We start from the raw sequence: 19,110 nt of genomic DNA on the forward strand, positions 1-19,110 counted from the left end.
TAGTTGAGTAACTGACCTAGGTCATAGGGAAAGTTTATGTCAGAACCAAGATCAGGACTCAGCTCTTTACATCCACGATTACTGAACTTCAGGATTAGGTGCTTACTCTTCTGAAATTTAGAATGTCTGAGTTTTTATTAAAAATGTGTAATGTGTTTCCCGTTTTAAAATTCATACACAGGAGGCACATACATGCCTCTTTCTTGCTCGCTTGTTTGGAAGACCTGTGCTGTGCTTACTGGATCATCTAATGATGATTGGTGAAGTCTTCTGTGTGTCTGGTATGGAACTAAGCACCAGGGAGATGGTATTGTGCAAAAAGACACAACACTCTCTCTTAGCCCTGGCCTACTCAGGGAGACAAGGGTTACGTTGGCGATGCCACAAAGCAATATGTAATTACAAAGTGTGACTAAAATGAAGGAAAAGTATAGAACAATATGCAAGAAGGTAAAAGGAGTACTTAGATATGTGTGTCAGGAAAAGACCTCTTTGAGGAAGTGGCCTTTTAAGATTCCAAGTTATATTTTGAGATGAATTTCCATCTCATACACAGCAAAGACTCAAAATTATATTGCTGTGCTATGACTTAGAAAAATACATTGATAGCAGAGTCTACCTCTCTTTCCACAATGCATGCTCCCTAAGCATTCTGTAGGTTCATCCATCCATTCATCTGCTCATCCAGCCATCCATCCAATGTGTGTTTAGTGAGCACTTACTGAGTGCCAGGAATTGCTCCAAGCAACTGGCATAGATTAATGAACAGACAGACAAGGTTTCAGACCTCAAGGAACTTTTGTTCGAGTGCCTGTATCTGTGTGGGAGTAGGGAGGGTGGAAGAATGCGGTAGACAGACTATCAATCTCTAAACAAATATAGGGACTTCCCTGGTGGTTCAGTGGTAAAGAATCCGCCTTCCAATGCAGGGGATGCGGGTTCGATCCCTGATCGGGGAGCTAGGATCCCACATGCTGCGGGTCAACCGAGCCGGCGCGCCACAACTCCTGAGCTCGCACGCCTCAACTAGAGCCCGTGTGCCACAAACTACAGAGCCCACGTGCCCTGGGGCCTGGGCACCACAACTAGAGAAGAGAAAACCCGCATGCCACAAGAGAGAAGCCTGCAGGCCGCAACAAAGAGCTCATGTGCCGCAACAAAAGATCCCGCATGCCTCAACGAAGATCCTGTGAGCTGCAACTAAGTCCCGACACAGCCAAAAATAAATAAATAATAAACAAATATATAACCAATTTCAGATGGTGATAAGTGCTATGAGGACAATAAAATGTGGGCACTAATTAGGACACTAATTGATACAAGATTCTCTGAGATTGGCACCTTAATGATGTAAAGGAGCCAGTCACACAAGGTGGGTGCAGGAGAAACAGTCACAAGGGCCCTTGGTAAAAAGCTTGGCGTAAAGGAGTGGGGCAGAAAGAAGGCTGGAGTGGTCTGCGATTAAATTGGAGGGGCGGGCAGGGCCCGATCGTGTAGGCCATGCATGGAGTTTGGATTCTATTCTTTACCAGGACACCGTTTGAGGGATACAAATAGAGAGTGGTATCATTTGATTTGCAGGGTTTTTTTTTTTTTTTTTTTTTTTTTGCGGTACGCGGGCCTCTCACCGTTGTGACCTCTCCCGCTGCGGAGCAGAGGCTCCAAACGCGCAGGCTCAGTGGCCATGGCTCACGGGCCCAGCCACTCCGCGGCATGTGGGATCCTCCCGGACCAGGGCACGAACCCGCGTCCCCTGCATCGGCAGGTGGACTCTCAACCACTGCGCCACCAGGGAAGCCCTGATTTGCAGTTTTAAGGGATCATTCTGGCTGTGTTGTCTACAGAGAAGGGGGGTGGGGCAAGAACAGAAGCAGGAGGCAGTGGGACGGCTGGCATCCAGGTGAGTAATGCAGGTGACTTGGACAGGAGGCAGCAGAGCAGATGGACATCTATCCTATTTCTTCTTGGAGCGTATTGTAACTGCTGTCACTGATTGACCCGTTCATCTAATAGCTGTTTATTGAGTCCATATTATGTCCCGAGCACTGTTTTAGTGCTTGTGGGGAAGGGGAGACAGAGATTCCAGAGAAAACTGTAAATGTATGAAGCTTCTATTCTGGAGGAGGAAAAAGACAAACAAATACACGTGTGATATTAATCAGGGCTAAGCTTGAAGAGAAATGCGTGAGGATATGGAAAGAGAAAATGAGAGAGGGCACAGTATCCTTTGGGTGGCCAGGGTGGGCCTCCTTTACGAGGTTATATTCAGCCAAGGGGAGTAACCCGCCAGGCACACAGTAGGTTCTCAGGAAACCCGTCTAGTGGATGTGTGAGTGAGTGCTGTGAGCCGCACAGAGGGGATATTCTATGTCAGGCGTTCCAAAAGCACAAACTTGGTTTTTAAGAGAAGGATCAGTTTGCTCCTTTCTTTTAATTAATTGGTTCCCTGGAGAATGTACGTGTTTTTAAGATTATTAACCGCTTGGCACTGAGTGGGGCTGTGAGTGAATGGGACTATAGGCGAGCAGGCTTAAGACTTTCGGAGCTACTGTCCAATCAAAGGGAAGGCATCTCCGAACCCGTGATGCAAATCAAAGGGGACACAACTGGATTTTTAGGAAATCATTTCTCCACACCGCCTTCTAGGAATGGCTGTATTGCAGCATGAAGGAGAGTGTGAGTGGGGGCCTGATAGAACTTCAAACAAAAAAAGAGAGAGAGAGAGAAAGCTGCCATAGTCTGCATAGAGGACCCTGCTGTGCAGGGGTATGTGTTCGCGAGGCCCCACCCTTGTGGTAGGGAGTGTGGGTAACAGGGCCGGGGGCTTCCGGGGGGTCCATCAGACCCTTTCAAAACAGCCAGGGAATGCCAGAAGTTACCCCTGTTCAGACTGGGGAGTCACAGAGATGAGCACATTAAGAATAATTTTACCTTGTGATTCTAGCCTTGAAAACAAAAGGAATCCTCTGCAGTCCTATTAAGTTTGAAAAATTAACCCACCGGCGGGAGGCTGTTCTCTAGCTGCGAGGCCTCACCACACGGAATCCAAGCACCCTCTAGTGGAAGAGATGTAAAATCAGGGACGTATTTGAAAGAGCCAAAGACGACGTTAAATTGTCTTTAGTTGTCCTTATTACCATGTGGCTGATGTATCTTGTGATCAGTAATTTACAGGTTCAAATATTGCAATTGCTAAGGTTTTGGTAAGAAAATGGCATAATCAAAGTCACGGTGAAGCAAGGTCAATTCCAAATGGTTCCCAAATTCCATTTTGCCCTTTGGGAAACGGAGTCCAATTTGGATAAAAGGGTTTCTCACACTTCCCATCACTAGATGCACAGTGAGAGAAATGCCAGCCTAAGTCTGGGTCTGGTCCCCTGCTCAGAAGGTCTCCTGGGTGCATCGCTGAAATACACACACTGTGAAGGCTGCCGTGTGTGGCAAATCCCTCACAAAATTATTTTAAACTTGATGCTTTATGGCCCATATGTCTTTGACACATGTTCATGGGGGCTGAAAATGAGTCTCCCTTGGTAATGAAAGAAACCTGAGTTGATTGGATCTTGTTGGAAAGAGCCTAGGGAATGACTGAAAAAATCACAGTTTCAGTAGAGTGAGGGGTGATTGAAGGGCTCTTTTTAGTTTTTTGTTTGTTTGGGCCAGAGATTTTCTATTCCTATCAGATATTTTGGTATGTGTGTGTGGCAAAGACAGGACAGTGGTTAAAGTGTCACATGGGGTCTAGTTTTCACATGGGACACGCTGTAAAATTTGGCTGCTTCTTGATTTCTTCCACTTTGGGAAAAAGTCATCATCTGTTACTTCCAGGTAGCTTTTTTAGGGAACCATTCTGTATAATGGCTGTTTCTAGTGTCTTGGGTATTAGGAAGGTTCAGTGTAGCAGAAAAATCAGACCTGGGTAAACTTGAGAAAGTTAATTCCTTTATCTGTAAAATAGTGATAATAATACCTATCTATACATTTGGTAAATATTTGGGGTTATGAGTATTAAGCACACAAGAGGTACTTAGTAATATTGTTTTATCAACTATCATAGCTCTTATGAGATGGCAAAACTCCCCTATTCCCTATGCCCCACAAATAGCAATGACTATCCATGTATCCAAGTTATGAGTCACATGCAGAAGTCTCAGAAAAGAAAGGAAAATCCATCTCTCCATTCCTTTGCCCTTCCCTTTCTCTATAACTTATTTACATATTATCTATAATTTATATAATTAACTATATAAATGAGTATATATAATTTATGTTATATAATTTATTTATATCTTTGTGTTTATTATATATCTATTTCATTTTTTTAGATAAATCAATATTTTCTTTTTCTAATTTTTTATTTTATATTGCAGTATAGTTGATTTATAATGTTGTATTAGTTTCAGGTGTACAGCAAAGTGATTCAGTTATACATATACATATGTCTATTCTTTTTCAGATTCTTTTCCCATTTAGGTTATTACAGAATATTGAGTAGAGTTCCCTGTGCTATACGACATGTTTTCCTTTTTAAAAAGAAAAGCATTTAAATTCTTTCCCGTCTTCAAATTACAAAACAGTTCTTCCTTTTTACTCAGTTTAATTTAGTTCTTACTCACCAAGTGCCTGGCAGTTAGTCATTAATCAATATTTGAATGCATGAGTGTCAATTACCAAAGCCATGCTTCATATAGTTATTGGAATCAACTAGTCTTTCTTGATGCTCCCAAATCGCCCTTTTGAGTGTCCCTAATAGAGGTGTAGTAAATCAGAACTTCCTGTATATTCAACAACAGAGTTGATTTTTTTTTTTTTTTTTTTTTTTTTTTTGCCGTACACGGGCCTCTCACTGTTGCGGCCTCTCCCGTTGCGGAGCACAGGCTCCGGACCCGCAGACCCAGCGGCCGTGGCTCACGGGCCTAGCCACTCTGCGGCATGCGGGATCTTCCCAGACCGGGGCACGAACCCGTGTCCCCTGCATCGGCAGGCGGACTCTTAACCACTGTGCCACCAGGGAAGCCCTGATTTTTAAAATTATATGAATCCCCAGACACTCCAGGATGGGGCATCTGCTTCTCCCTTGTTTTACCCCTTTGTGAATAAGAGTTTTCCCAGAGAGCGGTAATAAACCATTATGCTGAGATCCAGAGTTTCTCATTCTTTAAGTTTCATTTCAGTCCTTGAAAGTTCAACAGCATCTCTGAACATTCTATTAGGCTTGCTAGAAGGGTTACTCCTCTTATTAAAGGCTTTTAAAGTTTTAGAATCTTGGGACGAATAGACTTGTTTGCAAATAGACTAGAATGTGAGACCTGGGCGTTGGTTTCTTCTCACATGATGGTTTTGGAATCTCTTCTATAATCACATTAGCCATTTTTCCTGCCTGAAAGTTTATGGCCTTGTGAGGAAGAATCATTAAGGAAAAGGAAAGAAAAAAAACCCAACTCTGGTTGCAGTTAATGCAATAATTAAATGGAAACTGTATGTTTAAATTGCATTTGGAATAGGAAATTAAATTATGCAAAAAAAGTGTTATAGGTTTGGACAAGTTTTCATAATGTTAATAAATTTATGCATAATTCATTTTCTTGTAGGCTATGACAAAATAGCATAAATAACTTCATTTGTAAGGCTGTGAATTTTTCTATTCTTAATTGGGTGATAGCTAAAACTATTTAAATGCTTCTGGATGACTGAATATATAAATGTTTAAAATGGGCAGTTATAGTAGGTTTCTAGGCAGATTTGTTTGTTTAATATTGCTACACTTATTTTCAGATACTAGCATACTACAGATGTTGCATAAAGATTGCACCCAATATTGTGTGAGTTTGGTGTGATTTTTAAGAAAAAGATATTAACTCTCTGCTCTTGAAGGAAGCACTCTGATAGTCTTTGAACAGAACTACATGCCAGGCACAGTACTCATTACTTTATAAACGTTACCATTTCATCCTAATGATGGACCTCACGGCAGGCACATCGACCCCATTCAATTGATAAGGATTCAGGCTCAAAGAAGGTAGGAGTTAGTTACCGCAAGGTCCCATAGGTGGTTAGTGGCAGTGCAGTGGCCCTGACATGGGTATTTTGGGTCTCTAAAACGTGCATTCTTTCTACTACATGCAGCCTCACACCTTACACACTCAGGTAAGTGTAGCACCTGAGCGTCTGAAGGCCAAGGCTGTCTTGTTAGGAGGGTGTTTCTCGCAATGGCCAAGCAGTGGCTGAGTATCAGCACAGCTGTTCCTTGGGTACAGTAGCCACCACTGTAGTGATTCTTACGTGGCTCCCCAGGAGCTGTTTATGGGCCAGTGACAGGAGCCACTGAACTCAACCTCACCTTCATGCTGAGAAGCTCACTTTGCAGATGCAAGGTCTTCGTTTCGAGAGGCACACGGGAATCAGAGGCAACCACCAAAAGTGTGATCATTGGGGGCCGCCTTGCAGGAATGAAGGGCATGTGGTCTTGAGCTGCTTGTGTCTGTGTTGCTCTGGGTTTGTGATTCATTGAGACCATGGCAGTCACCAACAGATGAGTCAATATCAGAGGATTTCTACAAGCACAGCGCTTGTATGATGATACTGATACACTCACAGTGTCGACCAGTTAAGAAGGTATTTCTAGATTAACTGATCAAACGGGTTTGTCATTATTCCTCATCCAATAGCTGGCTGCTGATTCTTCTGAAAGGTGCAGGAGGGAGAGGAAGGTTAAGACAGCGGACCCGCTCTGCTCCTTGCTGGCTGGCTGACCTTGGGCACGCTTAACCACTAAGCCTCATTTGCTTGTCTGTATAATGGGGTGATAACAGTACCTGTCTCTCAGGTCATGAGGACTGAGTGAGACAATTTCATAGAACACCTGGTACAATTAAGTACTCAACAATTGTCAAGTGCTATTATTTTTATTCTCCTTCCTCTGGTAGACCCTTCCTCTGTCACCAAGAAGAGTTAATGTAGGTAGTGGACAGCAGCAGAATCAGTACAATACCCCCATCTCCCGCCCCTGCCCTTTTTACCACTAGTTAGTGACTTGTACTGAATACTAATCACTTAGGGAGTTCATCAGCCGATAGTAAGAGTCTAATCTTTTGCCATGTAGGGAAATGATCGCCAATCTAAGTCAACAGTCGGATCCAGCGACAACTCATCTCCTCAGCCTCCAAAGAGGAAAGGGAAAAAAGAAGATGTGAATTCAGAAAAACCCACGAAAGGGAAACAGAACGTAAAGTTAAAGAGTTCGCCACAAACAATTCCAAACAGTGGTGAGTTTGTTGTTATTATTATTATATTGTTATTATTGATTATCGTTATCTTAAGGCTGTGATACAATTTTAATTTGTAAATAGATCCATTTGTTTTCCTGGGCCTACAGAAAAGACTCCTTATTGTCCTATATGAGAGTTTTCAAAGAAGACTTCCTGCGTATGAGAGATGCTGCTGTTTTTCATGCTTAATTTCTATTTGTAATTAGAGATCTGCTACGAGGACATGTGCTTTTTACATTTTTTATCAAAAAATTTTTTTTGGCTGCTTTGGGTCTTTGTTGCTGCGCATGGACTTTCTCTAATTGTGGCGAGCGGGGGCTACTCTTCGTTGCAGTGCGTGGGCTTCTCATTGCAGTGGCTTCTCTTGTTGTAGAGCGCGGGCTCTAGGTGCACAGGCTTCAGTAGTTGTGGCATATGGGCTCAGTAGTTGTGGCTTGTGGGCTCTAGAGCACAGGCTCAGTAGTTGTGGTGCATGGGCTTAGTTGCTCCACGGCATGTGGGATATTCCTGGATCAGGGATCGAACCCGTGTCCCCTGCATTGGCAGGCGGATTCTTAACCACTGCGCCACCAGGGGAGTCCCAAGGACATGTGTTTTGAGGTAAAATATGTCTTGAGTGGTCGTATTGGAAAAGGTAACTTTCACCATCCTGTGTTCCAGCTAAAAGGGCTCGATTAACATTTTTGCCAACCACTGTTGATCTCTCTTATTTGTGTGTATACAACCCTTGTTCACATTCATTACGAATTGCTTTTAGTCACAGATCACTTTTTCCAAAAAGATATTTCACCGATTTTATTGATATCCAAGAGAACACACACACACACACAACTTTACCAATAAACAATATGTACCAAGTTAGTTACGTGTCTTGCATGACCAGGCGAGAGATGGTATAAAATAATTTAAAACATTTTGCATTAGTACAAGATTTCAAGATAAAAGTGTGATTAAGGATGAGTGCCAAAAGAATTGTGAACTTTTCATGTTAGTTTTTTGTGAAGACAAGCTCTTTTTGGCTTCACTCGGAGCATGGTCTCAGTGGGGCGAGCGCACGAGGGTGGAGTGACGCTGTGGGCGGGGGGCTGGCTGGGACAAGGCTGGAGGAGTGACGGCTTCTCCCTCCCCCTGGGATCCACTTACCCCCACTGGAAGACATGCCAGGCTGCCCTGGAAAAGGATGAATGGGATCAAGTTTCAGATTCATGGCCGCCAGAGCTTGGCTTCCAGCTGGGAGCTCCAGCTCACTTCAAAGTCCACGTGAAGTGTCACATTAGAATTACAGCTCAAGTGGGCTTCACAGCTGAGAAGACACCATGAACTTGTGTGAGTGTTTAGAAGACGCTGCTCAGATGATTAAAGTTTCAGAAGAAAGATGTGTAAGACTAAGTTAAAAGAACAGGTGAAACGGAAGGAGCCAATTCCATAGAGAAGAAAGTGGAGGGGTTTTAAAATCTTCAGAGATTTAAATGGTGGAGATTAGCTGGAAGTTGAGAGTCCTAGATTCTTGTCCCAGTTCTGCTCTTGACTTCGGGCAAGTCACTTAACTTCTTTTAGCCCCGTTAGCATTCTTCAACATGTGGGGTCATATTAAGACTTATCTTCAAAGTTTTGCTTTTGTCTTTAAGTCTGTGCAATCCTTTCCAGTGACTCTGAAACAGGGAGGCCAGTAAAATGCAGTCAAAGGATGTTTATTGAATGCTTGTTGTATGGTAGGCACCAAAGGAAAAAGCTAGCCTGGAAAAGCATGCCATGCCATGAGCATTAAAAATAATAGAGGGTTGGGACTACCCTGGTGGTCCAGTGGTTAAGACTCAGCGTTCCCAATGCAGGAGACCTGGGTTCGATCCCTGGTCAGGGAACTAGGTCCTGCATGCCACAACAAAGACCCAGTGCAGCCAAATAAATAAATAAATATTAAAAAAAAAGAATAGAGGGTTTATTTTAATCAGTATATACTAGATTGTGAAACTCCCAAGGCCGTGAGCTATGTCTTACTGGTTTTTTTGTTTTCAGTCCCCAACAATTAGCACAGGTCTGACAGATGAGACGCTTAATAAATATTGATGGATGAATGATGGAAATTACAAAATAGATAAGTCTCTGTAATACTTTAAAACCCACTAAGAAACAGGACTCATGTTAAACTCTTCATGAATTATTTTTGATTAAAGGCTCTTATAAAGTGCTACTTTTATTTTCTGCAAGGCTCTTACTAGCTTATGAAAATTCCTACTTCCAATATATTTTTTGAGTCTTTAGTTAGATTCAGTAGTTGTCCCTCAAAAGAAAGGGGACCATCATCTCTTCAGGTGATTTCATTCGTGGAAACTTGGGAACACAAGAGGCTGAATCAGCATTTCCATGTTTCACAGGAAAGTAAACTTTATTAAAAAGTTGAATTATCAGTGTTTTTAAAAAAATTTTTATTAGAGTATAGTTGATTTACAATGTTGCATTAGTTTCTGCTGTACAGCAAAGTTTATCAGCTATACATATACATATATCCACTCTTTTTACTTACTTTTTTTCTCTATTTCTTTTTGAATTTTATTTTATTTTTTATACAGCAGGTTCTTATTGGTTATCTATTTTATACATAATAGTGTATGTATGTCAATTGCAATCTCCCAATTCATCCCACCCCTCATCAGTGTTTTTGTTTTTATAGAAATTCACAAATAGTTTTCAACAATAATTGTATCTGTGGGGGTCAAAATAACAAAAACATGTTGACCACGGAAACAAGTCACATTTTTAAAGTGCTAAGAAAAGGTAGAAGCCCTCAGCTGTTCTTACTGTGTCTTTAGAGAATCCTGCAGTTGTTTTAATTGTCCATGTTAAGTGTACATTTTGCAATCTAGTTTTATAATGTGCAGATGATAGGTTTTTCACTGCTGTATCTCAGTGTTAACATAGAACTACGGCTGCTGTCTTTCACATGAAGGTTTGGGGATTTTTTTTTTTTTTTCCCCAGTAAGAGGCTTATACCACAGATCTAGAAGCATATATAAGAGTTTAGACGAAGCATTTCGTATCTTTTCATCTTGATGAAGAGAACGTATGACCTGGAAAATGAATCTTGGCTTCCAAAACCAATTTTCCCAGAGAAAATGAAAAAAAGGTTTTGTGTAGTTTATGAGATTAAATCATCACTTGATAAGTTTATTAGCTTAAATCCCTACTTTTGAAAATTGAGCTATTTCTCCTTATCAGATCTCCCTCCAGATGTCTTTGGCTATAGAAATTTTCTATGTTATGTTATCAAAAGTATCTGTCTTTGTCTCTCTCTCTTTTTTATTACTCCTTTAGCCTCCATATTCATTTATTATTGCAGTTGCTTTTTGCTTTAATGACATCTGTTTTAGTAATTAGAACCAAGTGCGCGATTTTGGACATTCATGCCTCCAGAGGGCTCTTATTCCTTAGAAAGGGAAAAGCAATAAGGACTTGAAGCAAAACGAAAGGGAAGGTGTATGGTGAGTCAGTGAATCAAAAGTGCAAGAATTTAACACTGTATTGCACATTTGAAAGTTGCTGAGAGTAGAGCTTAAAAGTTATTACAAGAAAAAGCGTTTTGTAACCATGTGTGGGGACAGATGTTGACTAGACTTACTGTGGTAATCGTTTCTCAGTATATACAAATATGGCATAAAAATGCAAGAATTTGATTATAGAGATGAAACAGTCTTTGCTGCTTAAAAATATTTTAAATTTGGAATTAAGTAATCTATTCAATTTGATTTCTAAGTGTTAAATTTTAAGAGTTAGGATGCATATCGATGATTCCTTTCGAGCATATGTTAAATTGTGCAAATTTTTGACCAGTGTTCTTTAGTGTTCTCACGTTAATTAGAAAAAAGGAGACTTTGTAGGCTATCTTGATTTTTATCATTACGATTGTAGTCATACATTTATCCTTTTATTTTACTGCTGATATTTACTGATACTCTGATATCTAATGCTTCATGAGTGAGCAGTGCTGATAACAGTCTGTAGATGGCAACCTGGGTCTAATTTTATTTCTTTTTCTTGTTTCTTCTTTTTTTCCGACTCAGTTTCTCTCTGTAATAATAAAGCTTAATAATTCAAGCAGAGCAGTGACATATTTCTTCAGGGAAACAAATCCCATTTTCTTTTGGTAGCCAAGATGCAAAGTAAGATTGGTTGGTGATTGATGAAGTTGGGCGTGAAATGCATTTTTAGTGCTGCATTTAAATGCCAGCTTAACTGACCAGCGTATGTTTTCCTTGCACTTTCCACCTGAGTGGTGCCTTGAGATAGGTTTTAGAGGCTGTTACCTAGCTATTCTCTCCTCTCTGAGCAAAGCTGTAATGATGATTGCTTTGAAATATTGTATAGTGTTTTGGGATTGATTGTATTCGTTGATATTTTTAATAATTCTTTACATGAAAAAAAATTAGTGTTTTTTAGACCCCTTGGAACACAGGAAGTATCGTGGGTTTAGGGCTCCTTAGAATATTGGGAAATCTGTAGAGAAAATATCCCGGTCTGTTATCGCTATGGTTTATGCGGTATTGATAATTATAAATACTTTTTAAAAGCAGAGTGTTAAAATGTAAGCAAAAACAAGACCTGTTTTCTCTTCAAGCCTGTGCCCCTTGCAGTGAAAGGGCAGAGTCCTAACTACTGGACCGCCAGTGAATTCCCAAGACTTGTTTTATTTTGAAGGATGTGATTCTCTTTCTGTTATGTGTGGGCGTGCACGGGTGCACACACGGATTAGTACCCTTGATACAGTTCCTAGCTTGCTCCCAGTATCGTTCACTGTTTCCAAGGAACGTGTGATGTTTAGACTCCTGATTAATGATAGGGAGCAGATGCAGTGCCGGGAATGGGTGTCTGAATATTATGACCTTGCTGGGTGACTGCCCTTGGGCAGTCATGCTCTTGAATTTTTCTAATGGCTACAAACTGCACATGGTTTGCTGCATCGCCCCAAGCATGAAGCATTACTACGGTCCGTCCGCAGAGTCAGATCAGGGGACATGGAAACTTGAGCTTCTTTGGTTCAGCTGATGAGCCAGCTCAGGCACTTGCACGGTTCGCAGTCCCAAGAGACTCAAGATAAAAACAGGAAGCATGTTTTCCAAATGTGCTCTCCCAAGTCTCACCCACTAAGGATGTCCTGTACCGGAGGACAGTATATAAGAAGGCACCAAGATGACGTCACAAAGCAGGGGTCTTAGTAATCCCTTGAAGTTTTATTGTGCTATTCAAATTCTAGTAATAAAAATTAGTTTAGGAATACAGGCATACTTTGGAGCAATTGTGGGTTTTGTTCCAGACTACCACAATGACGCAAATAACACAATAAAGCAAGTCACACAAATATTTTGATTTCTCAGTGCATATAAAAGTTATGTTTACATTATACTGTGGTCTACTAAGGGTGCAATACCATTATGTCTAAAAAAATCCAGTGTATATGCCTTAATTAAAAAATACTTTATTGTCGAAAAAATGCTAACCATCGTCTGACAACGCAGGGTTTCCACTGACCTTCAATCTGTAAAAAGTGCAGTATCTGCAAAGCACGATAAAATGAGGTATGCCTGTATATACTCTCACTTTCAGCTGGGATATTGAGAAAATAGAGGTTGGCTGAATACCAGTAAGGTGTTTATCTCAGTTTCAGAGGAGTAAGAACCTAGCCCTTTCTAGAAAAGATTCTTTTCATATCCTGACTTCTTACACACTTTATACATTGGATGGAGCAGCATTGTGAGAAAGGCATTCTTTTCCAGCTGATGTCAGGTTGAGGCAGTAAACTTCTCTTGGGGGCTATTTTTCATGTAGCTGAGGGTTGGGATGTGAAGATACTCTTTGTTTTCAAAAGGAGAAGTTTGTGAGCTATTGAATTGTGTAGATATTTCCAAACCTTTGGAAGATTTTACTGCAGAAATTTGTTTTAAGTAGGTATTTTGGTAATTGCATCACATTTTCCGTACAAGTAGCCCGTACAGTTCTATCTAACCCATAATGCGTCTTAATTCTGACATTGTACTCGTGGTGCCATGGAGGTAGCTGCAGTGTACCGTAATGTTCCTGGTGGGAAATGAACTAGAAGTTCCATATTGAATGCCAGGAACTCGCGTTACCCTGGTGCCCAGGGATGCAGAGCTGCCCCAGGTCAAATTCTTGGTGTTGGCCAGAGTCTTGAGGTTGGGGATCCCATGGGGTTTGGGTCTGAGGAGAAAGGCAGAGATTGAGGGGTTGGACCTGGAATTATAGGGGTGGGGACACTGAGGTCCAGACTGAGGTTCTTGTAGCAGTTGATCCTCTGAAAGAGAATGATGTATGGAGTGTCTCATCTTGATTTTTTCCCCTGGCTTCCGGCTTTGGCTTGCCAAACTCCCTTTTCATAGATGCTACCTATTACTTCTAAGTAGCTCCTGTCTCCTTCCGTGCCCATCAAGGACCCAGACAAATTTCACAGCATTCCCTTGATTCCGCTGCCTCTGAAGTTAGCTCTGAACTTCTCTATACCTTATCATAGAGAAATGTGGATCCATACCAATGATGAGCTTCTGAAGTGTAATTCTTCTACTTTTCAGGAAGAAACTAAAATTGGGTTACCCCGGCCGGGTGTTTCATCATAGGTTCTGAAGTAGGGCCCAGACCTAGACTTGGTTCGGGAGGGGTCTGATATCAGGAATGTCTGTGAGATGCTGATGGTGGGAGGTGACAGTGTGACAGGAAGAAGTAGCCGTGGAATTTACTACTCTTCCCCCCTCCCCAACTTCCTCTTCCTATTGCCAGCCCTGTGGTGAAATAAAACCAGGATGGGGACTTGGTCCATTAGACTATCAGCAGCTCCTCGGCCATTATTCACACGTGATACACAGGCAAGCACCCAGCAGAGTATCCTGCTCAGAGTAGCACTCAGTGTTGAGTGTGTGTGTGTGTGTGTGTGTGTGTGTGTGTGTGTGTGTGTGTGTAGGTCCATTATGCCTACATTTGTGGTGACAACTGAAATTAAGGGTGACAAATTCCAAACACTGGGTTATGGTACGATTCTGATACTTTAGATGCTTTAGAACATCTCAACTATGGATTTTAATCTGATATTTTATAAGCCTCATCTACAAATCCTCAGAATTAGGTAAACAGCATTTCCCTAGTTTTACAAAAGGGGGAAAAAGAGGAGAAACCAGTTTCCCCAGAGTCAAAGGGTATATCAGTGGCTAATGATTTCTAGAAATTGCCATGCTGACCTACACTGGCTAAGAGGTGACACCCTCATGCAGTTGTAGGGCACTGATGCCAAGAGTCCAGGGGGAGGGAGGCTTTCGTGTGTAAGTGCTTCGACCTGTCTTCCTTTAGTGAAGAGTGTTGACATATCACAGTCAATGCTGAAGCTTATCTGAGAGATTTTGAGGAGTTCCGTTTTTCCCTGTTCCATTTTTTAGGATTTCATATTCTCTTTGTAAATGAGAATGGTTGATTTGAGCTCTTTTTGTTTTGTAGGTGGTAGGAGTTATTATTACTAGCAAGGAGATATTCCTCTTCCGCAATGTGGTATAATAATGAGTCTTTAGTATATACCAGGCTGGGATGAGTCTGCAGCAACCCAACCTACTTTTTTCAGCGTTTGGGAACCTTGAAGAAGGTGGATATTTTTGAGGTTGACCTTTAGTTTATTTATCAAATGGCCAAATCCCATTTTTTAATAGTTATTTGACTATCCTAGGACTTAAGCTCTTACATCCCAAGCCCATCACTGCGCCTGAATTTCCTTCCCCTTCCCTTAGACTTATGAACCCACCCCCTTTTCTAGAACACCACTTTCATTTCTACAATAAACATTTACTGAGCACTTACTATGTACCACACTTTGCTAATCGGTGGGGCAACTCCATTTTCTCTCTTGTATACTAATAGCTTAGCACTTACACATTTTCTTCGGGTAATTGTAATTATATCTTTATCAAGACATTTTCCTCGAGGAAGAAGAAAATTTTCCTTCTCCATTTCCATGACCAAACTCTATTTACTGCGCATAAATACCAAATGTGTTTATGTTGTGAGCATTGACAATTTGTTCCTCCTTGGTACTAAGTCATCTCCTAGGGCTCCATGTCAATTTTGCCTATTTAGAAAGTAGCAGCACGGTACCCGAGAACAAGGCCATTTCTGCTTAAATGTGTTTAATACGGTCTCTGGAAGAATTACTAATACTACTTGGTACTACCAGACAGGGGAGAGGTATTTCTCCACTCATATAATATGTTGTGACTCCTCTGTACACTGTGGCTATTTTTTATATGAACTCTACTTTTATTCTTCTCAGTTATCCTAGTTGTTCTTGAAAGAAGATATAATCTTTATTGGAAATCACCATGCAGCATGCTATCACAATGGGGATAAAGAGAAAATATGTATAGAGTACTTTTGAGCTTTGTTGGTTTAAAGCTATCCATTTATTCTTAATTTATACAAGTAGATGATAATACCAAATTGTTTCTGTGAAGTTGGGCAAGGTTTCATTCCCTTTAAAATGCCATAATAAAAACCACGTTTCACTGAGTACTCTGGCCTGTCCCACACTCAGGCTGAACAAGCTTCTGTGGCCAGAGAAAGGCCTAGGGCAGAGACTCGGGAACTTGAGGCAGGAAGGCCTGGGAGTGTATGGGAACTGTCCAGCGAAGCTGCCCTAGACCTCTGGGTTGGGCTACGAGGTTATGGGCAGGACATCAGAGGAGGATTTCTTGGAAATAGGGGAATCTAGAAGGCCTGTTGTAGACAAGGAGAGAAATGATGGTGGACTTGATAGCCTTTTGCAGTGGGATAGAGAGGAGAGGACAAATTTGAGAAATACGTAGGAGATAGGCAATACAACCTGAGACCATCTGGGAAGGTGGGAAAGAGTCAGTGGGATCCAAGGGGACACTGGGTATTTGGCCTGGGTAACAAGGGGGATGGTTGGTGTCAGTAACTCTTAGGGAATGTGCTCAGGAGGAGAGAAAGGCTGTACCTGGTGAGTTAGAGGGACCTACCTGGCATTTGGTGGAGGTGTGCATGGATCAGCTGGAAAGGGATAGACTCCCCTTGCAGATGGAGATCTGGGGGTCATCAGCCAATAGGTGAGAGCTGAAGCCAAGGTAAAGGAGAAGATGCCCAGGAAGGGCCCACAGATTGAGAAGAGAAGGGCCAAACCTGACTCTTAAGGAGCAAGTACAGGAAGAGGACGTGACGAAGTAGAAATGAAAAACCTTTGGTTAGCACCTGTACCTCTAATTACCTCACTTGTTTCATGGAACAAACACTGAGAAGTAGGTATTATTCCTAAGTGGAAATCATATTATTCATAAATGGAAATCATAATTTCCATTTTACAGAGCCAAAGACCAAAGTGCAGAAAGGTTTAGTGTCTTGCAGTCTTCAGCAAGCCAGAAGGCATTTAATAAATGACAGCGATTTCTTTCCAAGGTATCACAGCCTGTGAGCAAGGTCCTTTGCCCCCAAGTTTAGAGTTTTCCCCATGATTAGAGTTTTCCCTAATCAGACTTTACAGTTGCCTACAGCCTAAATGTGTTGGAGTGATTCTGTGTCTATTTTATATAAAGCTAAGGCCATATTAACACATATATGTGGAATCTAGAAAAATGGTACGGATGAACCAGTTTGTAAGGTGGAAATAGAGACACAGATGTAGAGAACAAACATATGGACACCACGGGGGGAAAGCAAGGGAGGGGGTGGTGGTGGTGGTGGGATGAACTGGGAGATTAGGATTGACATATACACACTAATATGTATAAAATAGATAACTAATAAGAAAAAAAAGCTACCTACAGGGCCGCAATGTTATATAAATTTAAGAAATAAATTCATTTATAAGACAAAAAAAAGCCACCACCACCACCACGAACAAAAAGCTAAGGCCAAATGCAAGGCACTGAACTCACATCAGCGCAATGATCTTCCTCCAGACATTGTCCCTAGCGCAGCGTTATAAACCTTGTGTGCACAGCAGCAGGAAAGGTAAAAATGCATTAACATCTCAGATCAAAAACAGAGGCAGAGTCATTCTGTAGAGAAATTGAACACCAGAAAATCATAGCAAGAAAATTGATTTAAACTGTACTTAGTGAGGGATTCGAAGGAAAAGATAGTTCAGAATTCTAAAATTGTTTTTCGTATGAGGTGAAAATTTTGCAGTCTGAAAATGAATGACTATTCCTCTGTAACTGTAAAACTACCAAAAAGATCCAATTGAATGCATAGACAGTTCCCATGTCAGACTAGCCCAGGAATGTATTAGGAGCAAAAGGGAACAATGACTGTTTTTCTCAATTAAATAAAAGAATACCATCTTTTACCCCTCACTGACACCGAAGTTCTCAATGATTTCATCTAATTTGGGAATGAATGGGGTGGGCTGTCATTATTCTAGGAGACAAGAAGATTAGCCACCCAGGACAAAAACTTAAAAGGAACCAATAAGCACCATTACTAACAACTGGTCTCCATGTTTTCTCTGGTGCTTTCCATCCTCGCATGTTTGAGATTTATTACATTTTCAATTTGGTAACGTTTGCTAACTTAAACAGAGTTCCAGATCTAATTACAACAGCACTCAATAGCGTTTAGATGGATGAGTTCACCCCTCAGGGGTTTTTATTTTCTGAGCAAGCCTCAGACAGAAGGGACAAAGGAATAAAAATTTCTGTAGTAGGTAGATGGATATAAGGCAATTTTTCATTTGTGAGGCAGGTTGGCTGTTTAATTTTTAGAAATTAGTTGAGAGAATCATCAAATTCTCTTTAGACTTTATTCCCAGGTTCACCCTTAGGTTATAATTTAAAAGCACGATTATGGTTATTTAGCATTTTCATCATAATGGAACATTAATGAAAATGAATGTGAAAACACTTTTATAAAGTACAAAGTGCCTGAAGAGGCTAGTGGTTAATAGCAATATCTATGTAAGGAGATAGGAATTAGTTTGAGATGATCTCCAAGTCAGAAATGAGGAACTTTATTTAGTACCTGGAATTAGGGAGCAGTGAACATCACAGTTTACACTAAAGGCCATTGCCCATAAAAACAACAAAAATTGTGACTTTTCCTTAAAGTGACCGAAGGACTTTCATTTTTCATTATTATGTATCCCTTGCTAGGAAACGCCCTTAATGCATCCTTACGGACAGGACATTGGAATTTGTTTCCAGGTTCAACCACTTTTCTTAGACTAAGGGTCCTATTTCTGACTACTTGCAATTTCTACCTTGATTTCTCACAGGCACCCTACATGCACATGTTTAAAAAAATCCCCCAAACTCTGAATTGCCTCTGTATACTTAGTTTTCCTCACTCATTCCTTGTCTCAGTGTCCCATGGAGCCAGAAACCAGGAGTGATGCGTGTTGGTGGGTGGGGGTCAGAGGGGGAGTCTGTGGCTTCTGCCAGCTGGCGTGGAAGTTCGGGACACGACCTGTCTCTGCCCCATTCCTTTCTAATCCCCTCCACATTACCTCTCCCATCATTTTAATCCTGTTACCGTTAGAGTCAGCGTAGACTTTTCCATGTCCCTCATTCTCCACATTCAATCAGGGCTAATTTGCACAGGTTTGACCTTCTTAGAGTCTCTTGAATCTGGTCCTCCTCGCCTGGTCGTTCCTGATTTAAGCTCCGTATGTTTCACGCAGACCCCTGCAGCCTTCTAGATTAGGTCTCCTGAGCACTCTCCCAGTCTGCCCTTCATAACTCTGCCAGCAATGTCCTAAAACCGCAAAACTGTTTCTAATGAAACTCCTTCAGGAGCTTCTCACTTTCATGGCCTTTCTTTCCAACTTCATCTTCCACCAGCCTCCTGC

General features: G+C 41.4%; 1 protein-coding gene across 2 annotated transcripts in view; it reads left to right on the top strand.

Moving 5' to 3' along the window:
- DCDC2 (doublecortin domain containing 2) overlaps positions 1-19,110 on the top strand; it is a 157,663-nt gene that overhangs the window by 55,258 nt on the left and 83,295 nt on the right. For both annotated transcript variants that reach the window (XM_032650284.1, XM_032650285.1), the window contains one exon: positions 7,103-7,265. In XM_032650284.1, the coding sequence (XP_032506175.1) occupies positions 7,103-7,265 (163 nt within the window). The remainder of the gene's footprint in view (positions 1-7,102; positions 7,266-19,110) is intronic.

This window comes from Phocoena sinus, chromosome 11 (genome assembly GCF_008692025.1).
Source record: "Phocoena sinus isolate mPhoSin1 chromosome 11, mPhoSin1.pri, whole genome shotgun sequence".
Lineage (NCBI taxonomy): Eukaryota > Metazoa > Chordata > Mammalia > Artiodactyla > Phocoenidae > Phocoena > Phocoena sinus.